This window comes from Sphaerodactylus townsendi, linkage group LG03 (genome assembly GCF_021028975.2).
Source record: "Sphaerodactylus townsendi isolate TG3544 linkage group LG03, MPM_Stown_v2.3, whole genome shotgun sequence".
Taxonomy (NCBI): domain Eukaryota; kingdom Metazoa; phylum Chordata; class Lepidosauria; order Squamata; family Sphaerodactylidae; genus Sphaerodactylus; species Sphaerodactylus townsendi.
In genome coordinates, this window is record NC_059427.1 from 1,760,362 (window position 1) to 1,774,216 (window position 13,855).

General features: G+C 53.9%; 2 protein-coding genes across 2 annotated transcripts in view; both read left to right on the forward strand.

Moving 5' to 3' along the window:
- LOC125428558 (zinc finger protein 135-like) overlaps positions 1-13,855 on the forward strand; it is a gene marked incomplete at its 3' end in the record, with an annotated part of 139,086 nt that overhangs the window by 112,852 nt on the left and 12,379 nt on the right. The gene's annotated exons all lie outside the window — the stretch shown is intronic.
- Positions 1,849-4,618, forward strand: LOC125428793 (zinc finger protein 664-like). Its single transcript, XM_048489454.1, has 3 exons — positions 1,849-2,711; positions 3,489-3,998; positions 4,234-4,618. The coding sequence occupies exons 1-2, from the start codon at positions 2,052-2,054 to the stop codon at positions 3,996-3,998; spliced, it is 1,170 nt and encodes a 389-aa protein (XP_048345411.1). The 5' UTR covers positions 1,849-2,051; the 3' UTR covers positions 4,234-4,618.

A 13,855-nucleotide genomic window follows, 5' to 3' on the forward strand; every position in this document is an offset into this window, starting at 1 on the left:
TGGGGGGTCCTCTTCCTTGGATTTCTTTCCTTGCCAATGTAAGAACCACCACTTTTTCTCTTTGTGTGGGCCAAAGGAGACAGAAACATAGTAGAGACTTTGATGGAGGCAGGCAAAAGCCTCACATCCGAGGAGAGGCTGGAGAGTTTCTCAAGAGGATCTCAAGAGTATGTTTCCTTCCCATATGAGCAGGCTACACGTGAGGATCCTTCATGGTTATGTGAAGGGAATGATCATGGAATAGCCCTGGAGGATTTCTGCTTCACTTCTTCACAAGTCTTCATTTGGCAGAATCAGAAAGCCATCTGGAAAAGGAGGGAGAATATTTTTCGGGGGGCTGAAATCTGGGATACTTTGAAGCTCCTTTTGGGTCTGAGCTTAGCTGTGGCTGCAGGGGCTGCTGCATCCTTCAATATGGGATAATCCAGGGACAGGTGGGAGCTTACTTCACAACAGCCAATCTGGAAGAGGCCAATGGCCCTTTCCTATAGCAGTCACCTAAATGCCTTTTGGGCTCACCTGCCTTCCCCACAACGGGCAGCTCTTCCACAAACCACGGGGGTCTGTACTTGAAGTGTTGGGTTTACTCAGTGAAATACTGGCTACCGTTTCCTCCAAAACAATGCTGAAAACCAGCTCTTCGTGGTTATTTTCACAACTACAATGAACACCTCTGTACAGTTGCAGGACTGGAGATCATGGTAACTTCTTATGGAGAGCCAGCATGGTATAGTGGTTAAGAGCAGTGGAGTCCAATCTGGAGCTTGCTGGGTGACCTTGAGCTAGTCACAGTTGTCTCAGAAGTCTCTCAGTTTCACCTCCCTCACAGGGTGCCTGTTGTGGGGGGGAGGGGAGGGGAGGGGAAAGGAATGTGATCTATAAACCTCTTTCCTGCTCTTTAGCATAGAGAAAAATGGGCTTCTCCTCTTCTTCTCTTTAATCATAAATAGCAGAGACTCAAAAGAGCTGCATTACAAGTCAAATGTGTATGTTAGGGGAAGGATGGTTCGCCATTTCCTCCCCTTAAAGTACAAGGGATAGACAGAATAGAAAACCTGCTGACCTGGGGGGGCCTGACTAGGGATCAGGTGGGACTGGACCTCAGTTGTGGGGGGAGGGGTGGAGAATATCTGATCAAGAATATGGTCACCTGCTAATGACCAGTGCCTGATGGGTGGCTTGGCTTCTTGCCCATGTGCTAACTGGACCTCTTTATTTCTTCCAGCAGCACCTATAGAGGAGATGGTTGGGGGAAACCAGGGATTCTCTGTGGAAGAAGACCAGGATGATGTTTCTGAAGGAAAGGTGGAGGACAGAGACCGGCCACCGAGTCAGGAGGGAAGCCACAAAGACAAGATGGCAGATAAGTCCATTCCGTCCCAAGGAGGATGCTTCTGTGAAAGTCCAGTCCAAGAAGTAAGATCAACCGAAACAAGAAGGAAGGAATGTGCTAAACAGGGAATCTGCTCCAGGGAAAACAAAAATGAAAATCTGGCTTTTGAAAAGACCTTCAGTAAGAACGTCACTCTTATTTCTGAGAGACAAATTCTCTTAGGAGAGAAATTACACATCTTGAAGTGCGGAAAAACTTTCAGTCAGAAATCAGCCGTTTCATCCCATCAAACTCAGTCAGGTAAGGGGGTCCTGACATCCATCGGGGCTGGAAAATGTCTGTATATTCTGAAATTGTTTTTCATTTCGTTTCCTGCTGTTGCTGTGCCTGCATGAAGTAGTGGTTTAGATGGCTCTTTATCTGTCTCTCTGAAGAGCAACGGCCGGTACATTCCCGCCTTGTACAATTCATCTTTGGTGCCTGGGAGGAGGGACAGAACCGTGGGGCTTATCAGGTGTTTGGGGAAAGCCAGAAATCAGTTCTGGCTTTCTCTCACTATGTGGCCATGCTGCTGTCTGTAAATAACGCTTCCGATTGAAATTACTGAGCTCGTAATTGGAATGGATCCAGGGCTTGACACAAACAAAGTTTTTCTGCAGCAGCAAGCTTGAATGGCCTTTTGAAGTGTATAATAATATAGTGAAACATTTGTGTGCTGATGGAACTTCTAGGGAAGATCAGACTTCCTTGTGTGGATTCTAACAGGATTTCTCTTTTTATTCCAGCAGGGGATGAGCAGTGGAATGAGGGTGATGAGACAGTGCTAAATAAAGTCCAGAACGAAGATTTGGAAGCAATCTTCAGGAATCGAGACGGACTTAACAAGCAGAAAGGAAGTCACATGACTGAAAATAGGGATAAACCTATTTCATGCCAAGGGCAGCATTTTAGTGAACTACTCCAAACAGCAGAGGAAGCACATAAGTGCTTGGAATGTGGGATGACCATTTCACCTCAAAGCCAGTATGAGTTTCATCTGCAAATGCACAGTGGAAAGAAGACCCATCAATGCTTGCAGTTGGAAAAAAATTATGTTCTCAGAACAGAGCTACCTAGCCATCAAAGAACATATAATGGAGAGCAACTTTATACCTACACAGACTGTGCCAAGAGCTTCTTAGGAAAATCTGATCTTTCTCAAAACCATTGTGGGAATCATTCAGGAGAGAATCCATCAATCCACATAAAGAGTGGAAAACCCTTCTCTGATCAAACAAAGGGTAATGTACATCTTCCAAAGCACAGTATAATAAGGGCACATAAATGTTTTTGGTGTGGAAAGATCTTCAGCTGCCGATCAAAGCTCCTGGTGCACCAAAGAACTCACACAAAGGACAGACCTTTTGAATGCTCAGATTGTGGAAAGAGATACAGTTTGACTGGCCATCTTCAAAGGCATCAAAGAACTCACACTAAGGAGAGACCTTTTGAATGCTCAGAATGTGGAAAGAGATTCAGTCGGAGTGACATTCTTCAACAGCATCAAATAACTCACACAAAGGAGAGACCTTTTGAATGTTCAGAGTGTGGAAAGAGATTCAGGCGGAGTGACCATCTTCAACATCATCAAAAAAGAACTCATATGAAGGAAAGACCATTTGAATGCTCAGAATGTGGAAGGAGATTCAGTCAGAGTAATACTCTTCAAAATCATCAAAGAATTCACACAAAGGAGAGACCTTTTGAATGCTTAGAGTGTGGAAATAGATTCAGTCGGACTGGCAGTCTTCAAACGCATCAAAGAACTCACACAAAGGAGAGACCTTTTGAATGCTCAAAGTGCGGAAAGAGATTCAGTCGGAGTAGCAATCTTCAAACGCATAAAAGAACTCACACAAAGGAGAAACCTTTTGAATGCTCAGAGTGTGGAAAGAAATTCAGTCAGAATAGCAATCTTCAACTGCATCAAAGAACTCACACAAAGGAGAAACCTTTTGAATGCTCAGAGTGTGGAAAGAAATTCAGTCAGAGTAGCAATCTTCAAACGCATAAAAGAACTCACACAAAGGAGAGACCTTTTGAATGCTCAGAGTGTGGAAAGAGATTCAGTCAGAGTGGCACTCTTCAAACGCATAAAAGAACTCACACAAAGGAGAGACCTTTTGAATGCTCAGAGTGCGGAAAGAGATTCTGTTGGAGCGGCAGTATTCAAAGGCATCAAAGAACACACACAAAGGAGAGGCCTTTTGAATGCTCAGACTGTGGAAAGAGATTCCGTTGGAGCGGCAGTCTTCAAAAACACCAAAGAACTCACACAAAGGAGAGACCTTTTGAATGCTCAGAGTGTGGAAAGAGATTCAGTCAGAGCAGCAGTCTTCAAACGCATAAAAGAACTCACACAAAGGAGAGACCATTTGAATGCTCAGAGTGTGGAAAGAGATTCAGTCGGACTGGCACTCTTCAAACGCATAAAAGAATTCACACAAAGGAGAGACCCTTTGAATGCTCAGAGTGCAGAAAGCGATTCCGTTGGAGCGGCAGTCTTCAAATGCATCAAAGAACACACACAAAGGAGAGACCTTTTGAATGCTTAGACTCTGGAAAGCGATTTTGTTTTAGCAGCAGTCTTCAACAGCATCAAAGGACAGACACCGAGACCTTTTGAATGTTCAGAGTGGGGAAAGAGATTCAATCGGAGTGGCCATCTTCAAGAGCATCAAAGAACTCACCCAAAGGAGAGACCTTTTGAATGCTCAGAGTGTGGAAAGAGATTCAGTCGGAGTGGTCATCTTCAACTGCATCAAATAACAGACAAAGGAGAGACCTTTTGAATGCTCAGAGTGTGGAAAGTGATTCCGTTGGAGCGGCTGTCTTCAAAGGCATCAAAGAACACACACAAAGCAGAGACCTTTTGAATACTGAGAGTGTGGAAAGAGATTAAGTCAGTATGGCCATCTTCAGCGCATCAAAAAAGCTCACGCAAAGGAGATCTGTTGAATGCTCAGAGTGTGGGAACCTATACCCTTGGAGTGGCAGTCATCAAACACATCATGAACTCACACAAGGGAGAGACCTTTGTAGTGCTCATTGTAAACCCCCTGTCCACTCTCAGATGAACTACCCCTATTTGATCCTCTTCTCGTAATAATTTGGAGGGCACCGCCTGGATTGCAGAAAGTGCATTTTTATGCTCAGTGTGTGGAGATTCACTCTGCATGACTAGTTCTCTTGTTCTTTTTGTTCTTTTCTTGATCTTCACTCTGATTATTAAACGACTTCTGCTTATTCCTATGTGCACATCACTGGAATGAGGCTGTTGATTCTTTTTCTGTAAACTTTTCCTTCGTTTTTATCTTTAAAATCATAGAGTTGGTAAAGAGCCCAAGTACCATCAAGTCCAACCCCCTACAATGCAGGAACACATAATTAAAGCACTACTGAAAGCCATTCTCTAAAAACCTCCGAAGGAGTCTTCACTACACTCCAAGGTAGTGTATTCCATTGTTGAACCTTACTGTCCGGAAGTTTTTCCTGATGGTTAAGTGGAATCTCTTTTCCCTCACCTTGAACCCATTATTCCTGGTCCTAGTCACTGGAGCAGCAGAAAACAAGCTTTCTTTGCCAAGGTTTGCAAGTAGATCCTTGATAAGCGGCAAGGGATATTTATTGGTGGTGGACACTGCATTCAGACCCCGGTAATCTGTACACAATCTCAAGGACCCATTTTTCTTCTTAACAAACAGTACCGGTGCTGCAAAGCCACTGCAAGCCTTCCGAATGAAATTACGAGCAAGGTTTTTGTCTAAAAAGTCACGAAGTGCAGCATCCTCAGTAGGGTTCATATGATATAAGCATCCCTCTGCAGCTTACAATCCGGGACCCACTCAATCTTGCAATCAGTATCCCTATGGGGGGGGTAGCACATCACATTCTGTTTCCTCAAATGCCTGCCATAAATCTTGGTAAGATAGTGGGATGCTGTGCTGAGCCTGGGAAGCTTGAATTCTGTAACTTAGCAGGCTAGAACAGGCAGGAAGGTGTAATGACATATTGTCACCACAGGGGTCCTTTGTGAAAGTGAGAACATGATCCGCCCATTGAATGTGGGGATCGTGATCTATGAGCCAAGACATGCCCAAAATGGCAGGATAATCGGAGATGTTAGCGATAACGAAACTCCGACGTTCCCAATGCTGTGAATTTGAACTATCATAGCGCACAGACAGGCGCACATGAGGGGCAGGAGGAGGGTAACCAAACGGCTGTATCATTGGGTATCCCAGGGGAGACTGGAACGGGTATACTGGCCGTGGCCAAGCTGGCTGGACAGAAGGAGCAGGAGCCCCGGGTGGTGCGGGCACCAGCTGGACGGGAGGGGCTGGAGCCCCTGGATGGACAGGAACAGGGAGCACTGGTGGCTGAACTGGAACAGACTGAGCGGGGACCAACTGAGGTGCTGGCACCAGCGGCACAGATGGAACTTCTCCAGCACCTTGCCCCGCTCCATTACCCCGAGGTGGCACTTGTCCTGCTCCATTACCCGGAGGTGGCAGTTGACCCGTTCCATTACCTGGAGATGGCATTTGTCCAGGTGGACCATGTTGCAACTGGGCTAACCAGGCCTCCTCTCAAACTCTCTGAAGTTCAGCACGGGTCTGGTCCACAGTCATGCGCATCGCATCCATGTCATGATACATCTGGTTCATAGCCCACTGATACTCCAGCTGTTCTTCCAAGCAGCCTCTTGGGCATGGAACACGCGCCATATTTCCGCTTTGTTGAACTTAACCGCTCTAGACGCCTGATCAGGGGCCACAGATCCCCTTGTCAGAGGCGCAGTAGCCCACCCAGGGCCCTCTTCCAAATCCAGCAGCGAGTCAGTTGGCACAGTGGAAGTCACCTTCCAACAGATCAAGCTGCAATGGGAATGAAGTCGCTCAACCGGTCCTGGCCACCACAAGATACGGGTCGCAGGCAGCCAGACCTGACTTATCCGACCAAATAGTAGTAGACCCTGTGGAATTAGCTTTACTAGAGTCCAACGCAGCCCCGGACTCCCCCTTCTCTTGAAGGCCAGCAGCCGCGGCCTCCATCGCTCGAGGATCAAAAGGGAGCTCAGACAGTCCTTGAAGAAAAGCAACTAAGTATTTAACATGTGCAACTTCAGCGCCAGACTTGAGCATGAAGTTCGACACGATGGTAATTCTGGCTTAATGTCAGATCCTCAATGATAGAAACAACACCTCGTAGAGAACACAGGTTTATTCAACCAGAGGACAGCTTGGAAAAGCCAGAATTGACTTTTTCTGCACAAACAGCAGTATATTAAAACCAGGAGATCCATCCCCTCACACAGGATCCACCCCTCATCATGAGAACAGAAAATGAAAAATGTAGACAGTTCGATAAGAGCAAAAGTCTTTTGGGGTCTGACCTGGGCCAGCACTTGCTGGAGAAAGCAGCTGGAAACAGTCACACAGAACACAAATCCCATCCCCCCGAAGCCTGATGAAACAAGCAGCTCCCAGCACCCACTAGGCCTCCTGACAAGTATCTTATATTGATCTCTGTTGAAACTCATTTTTTTTTGTTTTGGCCCGACTCTCTAATCTGTCCCAGTCATTTTGAATTCTGACTCTGTCCTCTGGGGTATTAGCTACCCCTCCTAATTTGGTATCATCTGCAAATTTTATTAGCATGCCCTCTATTCCATCATCCGAGTCATTGATTAAAATATTGAATAGCATTGGGCCCAGGACAGAACCCTGTGGCACCCCACTAGTCTCTTCTTTCCAGGATGAAGATGAGCCATTGACGAGCACCCTTTGAGTTCAATTAGTCTACCAATTACAAATCCATTTAATAGTAGCATTGTCTAGTCCACATTTCATTTGTTTACTTGCGAGAATATTTTGGGGCTGGAACAGGTCCCGAGGAGGGCAACAAAAATGATAAAAGATCTGGAGTCCGTGCCCTACGAGGAGTGCCTTAGGGAGCTAGGGATGTTTAGTCTGGAGAAGTGGAATGTCAGACCTCAGATCAATTCCCAAATCAGACTCTTTGCCATTAAGGTTAAGAAGTCTTTATTATTGAAAAGACACACAGCCTGCAAGTAAAAAGCTGACCCTGGAGGGAATCGGAAAGCGCCCCAGGACCTCCTCCCCCCTCCCTCCTACATAATACAATCCCACGGTTCAGAACATGCCAAAGGCAGGAATGCCAGCATGGCCAAGGTCAAAAGACATAGATAAACGTGCCTCACTGTGGAGGCCCACACTGTGAAAACCGAAAGCATTTTGGAAAGCATGTTGGCTGGTGCCCTTGACCCCCCCTCCAGGGTCATCCTGCTTGATGACTGCCAGGCCTCAGCCTGGCATGAAGGTTAAGGGGGGGGGATATGATAGCTATCTATATTAATAAAAATGTTAAGTGTTCGTTTGTTCCAATCCCAAATCTCCACAAGTCCTTCATCGATTGCTCTGAAATTTGGACACAACGTTCCATCAGACTCCACGTGTTTTTTTATGCATTCCTTTTGAATTTTGACGCAACGTTACATAAGCCAATCAGGATGCATGCTTCCTCCTTCACATGCTGTTGGTAAATGGACGCTCAAAGGAGTGGCATGCAAGGGAAGTTATGGACCCTCAAATTATGGACCCCCTTATGGGGGCCAACCATCTGGACATGACCCACCCACCTAGCGGAGGGAGGGGAAGCAGAGGGGTAGCATGCAAGGGAGGGGAGGGAGCGGGAAGGGGGCCCGACATCTGGACATGGCCCACCCACCCTAGCGGAGGGAGGGGGTGGGGAGGGAGGGGGAGGGGCGGCATGCAAAGGAATGGGAGGGAGTTAGAGGTGGCATGCACCCAATGGCATTTCACCAGATGAGTCACAGCAACGCGTGGCCGGGTACAGCTAGTTTTTAAATATTTGAAAAAATGCCATGTAGAAGAGAGAGCAAGCTTATTTTCTTCTGCCTCACAGACTAGGACACGGAGTGATGGATTCAAGGTGCAGGAAAAGAGATTCCACCTAAACATTAGGCAGAACTTCCTGACTGTCAGGGCTGTTCAACAGTGGAATTCACTGCCTGGGAGAGTGGCGGAGTCTCCTTCTTTGGAGATTTTTAGACAAAGGCTGGATGAACATATGTCGGGAGTGCTTTGATTGTGTGTTCCTGCATTGCAGGGGGTTGGACTTGATGGCCCTCAGGGTCTATATTATTCTAAGGTGGACGGGGCCTGCGGGAGCTGTCACCCAGAAGGGATTGTGATTGGCCACTGAAGATCCAGTTGACTTTGCATATTAAAATAGCGTTTCAGAGGCAGCCACCACTGGTATGTTTTATTCTTCTCTTCCCATTTTTTTATTCCTCTTCCCCCATCCAGTTGTGCTTCCCCTACAATTTTGGATTTGCCTCCTAAAGCAGCCACTTGGTTGCTGCTCCATCTCGTCTAGCAGCCATTTCGGAGTCACACCAGTCAGCGTATTACATCAGAATTCCAAAGGGGTCCCAGGCTCAAAAAGGAGGGGATGCAGGAGGTTCTGGGAAAAGCTCCGGACTGGGCCTCCCTCCCTTCGGCCTGCCAACTGGTCGAGCCCCTGCTGCTGACGGCCAAGGGGAGCTCTTTTGTGTGGCAGGTGTGGGTGCCTGGAACTCGGTGGGCTGGTAAGCAATTGCCAGGAGGCAGAAGCTGCTCGGATGGGCCGCCTGCCTCAGCCCACTCTTCGGTTTGGCCTGCACGTTCTTCTCCCTCACCGCTGCCTTCCTGGCCTGCTGGGGGGGGGGGGGTGGAGTGGGGCAGCTGGCCAAATGCACCCCCATGTGATGTGCGCAAGTGGTGCCTGGGGCAGCACCCTTGTGGTGAAATTGGTACAAAGAGAAAACATTCTATTCATTATAGTAACCAAAGTTGCAAACAAAGTTGCAACAACAGAACCCTGTGGCACTCGCCGACTGCAGCTGCAGCCGTGACTAGTGGCACTGCTCACCGTCGTTGTGTGCCACTCCCCAGCCTCAGTCATTCCGTCCGGCTTCAGTCTCCTTGTCTGCTGTCTGCCAGTACCCGAAGTGGGGAGGAAAGGCTCAGCTCGGACTGCTTGCATGACTTGGACCGCTCGTACAGGGGTTGCAAGTGAGCAGTCCAAGCCGAGCGAGCGAGCGAGACGGGGAGAGGCTGGTGGCAGGGGCCTTTCCTCCCTGCTTTGGGTACTGGCAGGCAGCGAACTAGGACACTGAAGCCAGATGGGACGACTGAGGCTGGAAGTGGCGCACGACGATGTTGAGCAGGGTCAGTAGTCACGGCTGCAGCTACGGTCGGCGAGGATCGCCTGGGGGGTGTACCCGCCTGCCGCCTTCAAGGCACCTGGTTGCAGGGGGCTGCCTCCTGCGTGCCGGGCATTGCAGCCCCCCAGGAACAGAGACCTCTCGCCTCCTGTGGGGCTTGCGGTTGAGAGGATCCTTACAAAGATTTGCATGCACCGAGGTCTCCAAGGCTGCAAGTGCACACGCGCTTGCTCGAGAGGAAGCCCCTTGAAAGCTCACACGCGCGCAAAGGTGGGTGCGAGCTGGCACGGGAAAGATGTGTTAAAACGAACAACAGAGATTCCCATTGGGAACAAAGGGAGAGATGCCTGAAGGCCCATTGGATGCAATGGAACCCAGGAATGCCAGTAGACTTGCATGGGCTTCATTGAAGACATTACAGCACACAAAAGAAAATGCAGAACGAATTTGGAGAAGCCTGCTTTTTGCCTGGCATGACAGCCCCCAGGGTGGAATGGTGGCCTCTGGGATGGCTTGTGCTTTCAAAGTAAGACCCTGCAAATCAGAAGGGCTTTGCCTAGGGCAGGGAGTCCCCACAGATACCATAATACTCATGATACCTTTTCTGGGGGACCCCTCCCCATGTATTTAGAGAGTAAGCAGGACTGGGGGTGGGTGGGGGTTGTCCTTGTGTACTATTATATGTATTTTTACTGAGAATTCATAAAATTCATTTTTAAAGAAATAATCTTATTCGCAGGAAAGGTTGTAGTGTTTGTCGATGGAAAGTTGTTTGCCAGGGATCCCTTACCTGGTTGAGGCAGCTCAGGGATCTTGCCACTATTATGTGATCTTATGCATGATCACTTAGAAAAGAATACAGCCTGATCCTATGCAAAAACATGCATTGAAACATTTTACTTGTTCTTTATTTTAAATATTGTATTTGGTCCCATTCTTTTTTTTTACTTCAAAATAAGATATGTGCAGTGTGCATAGGAATTTGTTCATAGTTTTTTTTTAACTATAGTTCAGCCCTCCAATGGTCTGAGGGACAGTGAACTGGCCCCCTGTTTAAAAAGTTTGAGGACCCCTGCTCCAGACAGAGGAGCTTAGACATTTATCCTGTCATTTGGAAACTGCGATTCTCACTTTTTAAAAATCAACTTGGGTAGGTTCCTTTTGGGACATGGTGGTCTTTGGACTGGCGAATCATTCCTCCACCTAACCTTTTTCTCTCCCCACCCGTTGAGAGCCAGCGTGGTGTAGTGGTTCAGAGCAAGTGGATACTAATCTGGAGAACTGGGTTTGATCCCCCACTCCTCCACCTGAGTGGCAGAGGTTTAACCCGTGAATCAGATATGTTCCGCACTCCTACATTCCTGCTGGGTGACCTTGGGCCAGTCACAGTTTTCTCAGAACTCTCTCAGCCCCACCCGCCTCACAAGGTGTCTGTTGTGGGGAGAGGAAGGGCAAGGAGCTTGTCAGCCACCTTGAGTCTCCCTACAGGAGAGAAAGGTGGGGTATAAATCCAAACTCTTCCTCTTCTATGTTACATGGAAATGACAATAATCTTTACAGCTTTTTCCTCGCAGCAAGACTTGTTAAATAAATCTGGGCTTTGTGTCTGAGCAGATCTGCTTATCATTGCGGGAAAGTGCGGTCGAGACAAAACTGATTTACGGCAACCTCGTGGGACAGACAGGGGTTCTCGGAATAATGCCTGGGGGGTGGGGTGCCCTGGTGCCCAGCAATCTGGCTTTCAGCAAGCGAGCAAACTTTCGCCCAGCACGTATCCAGGTCGGCTGCTGCGTACTTCAAAAGACGTCATCCTGTCAAACTGAGATGCTTGTGTAACCTCTAACTGTGGGTTCTGTGGGGCAGAACCTGGAATGAGTTTGCAATAACAATTTTAAAAAACAAAATGGTTTACTTTCTTAACATATAACATAGAACATCAACATTAAACATCAACATTTCAAGGTCCTGTTCAGGTTGCATTTTCAAGTCCTTCTATTTACAGTCTACTGATACTGCCAAGTCCATTTCTTCTTGCAAGTGGGTTGGGTCCTGAAGACTCCAAGGGCTTGATGAACAGGATTCAACATGGTGAAGGTTTCCAGGAGAACTCTCACCCATTACAACCACAAAAAGAAACCCTGAAACAATAAACTCCAACATTTACAACATAGCAAAAATAAACAACTACCTTCCCAGTAGTTCCCAACAACATTGCAGTTACCTTAACAAGGTGCTAAGGGCTTATAGAAATCAAGGTCCGAGTCTGGTAGCCTCCATCCTGGACATAAACTGTTTCAACTCTTACCCTCTAAACGTCGCTACAGAGCACTGCACACCAATACCCCCCCCCCCCCCCACCCCCCCCCCCCCCCACCCCCCCCCCCCCCCACCCCCCCCCCCCCCCACCCCCCCCCCCCCCCACCCCCCCCCCCCCCCCCCCCCCCCCCCCCCCACCCCCCCCCCCCCCCACCCCCCCCCCCCCCCACCCCCCCCCCCCCCCACCCCCCCCCCCCCCCACCCCCCCCCCCCCCCACCCCCCCCCCCCCCCACCCCCCCCCCCCCCCACCCCCCCCCCCCCCCACCCCCCCCCCCCCCCACCCCCCCCCCCCCCCACCCCCCCCCCCCCCCACCCCCCCCCCCCCCCACCCCCCCCCCCCCCCACCCCCCCCCCCCCCCACCCCCCCCCCCCCCCACCCCCCCCCCCCCCCACCCCCCCCCCCCCCCACCCCCCCCCCCCCCCACCCCCCCCCCCCCCCACCCCCCCCCCCCCCCACCCCCCCCCCCCCCCACCCCCCCCCCCCCCCACCCCCCCCCCCCCCCACCCCCCCCCCCCCCCACCCCCCCCCCCCCCCACCCCCCCCCCCCCCCACCCCCCCCCCCCCCCACCCCCCCCCCCCCCCACCCCCCCCCCCCCCCACCCCCCCCCCCCCCCACCCCCCCCCCCCCCCACCCCCCCCCCCCCCCACCCCCCCCCCCCCCCACCCCCCCCCCCCCCCACCCCCCCCCCCCCCCACCCCCCCCCCCCCCCACCCCCCCCCCCCCCCACCCCCCCCCCCCCCCACCCCCCCCCCCCCCCACCCCCCCCCCCCCCCACCCCCCCCCCCCCCCACCCCCCCCCCCCCCCACCCCCCCCCCCCCCCACCCCCCCCCCCCCCCACCCCCCCCCCCCCCCACCCCCCCCCCCCCCCACCCCCCCCCCCCCCCACCCCCCCCCCCCCCCACCCCCCCCCCCCCCCACCCCCCCCCCCCCCCACCCCCCCCCCCCCCCACCCCCCCCCCCCCCCACCCCCCCCCCCCCCCACCCCCCCCCCCCCCCACCCCCCCCCCCCCCCACCCCCCCCCCCCCCCACCCCCCCCCCCCCCCACCCCCCCCCCCCCCCACCCCCCCCCCCCCCCACCCCCCCCCCCCCCCACCCCCCCCCCCCCCCACCCCCCCCCCCCCCCACCCCCCCCCCCCCCCACCCCCCCCCCCCCCCACCCCCCCCCCCCCCCACCCCCCCCCCCCCCCACCCCCCCCCCCCCCCACCCCCCCCCCCCCCCACCCCCCCCCCCCCCCACCCCCCCCCCCCCCCACCCCCCCCCCCCCCCACCCCCCCCCCCCCCCACCCCCCCCCCCCCCCACCCCCCCCCCCCCCCACCCCCCCCCCCCCCCACCCCCCCCCCCCCCCACCCCCCCCCCCCCCCACCCCCCCCCCCCCCCACCCCCCCCCCCCCCCACCCCCCCCCCCCCCCACCCCCCCCCCCCCCCACCCCCCCCCCCCCCCACCCCCCCCCCCCCCCACCCCCCCCCCCCCCCACCCCCCCCCCCCCCCACCCCCCCCCCCCCCCACCCCCCCCCCCCCCCACCCCCCCCCCCCCCCACCCCCCCCCCCCCCCACCCCCCCCCCCCCCCACCCCCCCCCCCCCCCACCCCCCCCCCCCCCCACCCCCCCCCCCCCCCACCCCCCCCCCCCCCCACCCCCCCCCCCCCCCACCCCCCCCCCCCCCCACCCCCCCCCCCCCCCACCCCCCCCCCCCCCCACCCCCCCCCCCCCCCACCCCCCCCCCCCCCCACCCCCCCCCCCCCCCACCCCCCCCCCCCCCCACCCCCCCCCCCCCCCACCCCCCCCCCCCCCCACCCCCCCCCCCCCCCACCCCCCCCCCCCCCCACCCCCCCCCCCCCCCACCCCCCCCCCCCCCCACCCCCCCCCCCCCCCACCCCCCCCCCCCCCCACCCCCCCCCCCCCCCACCC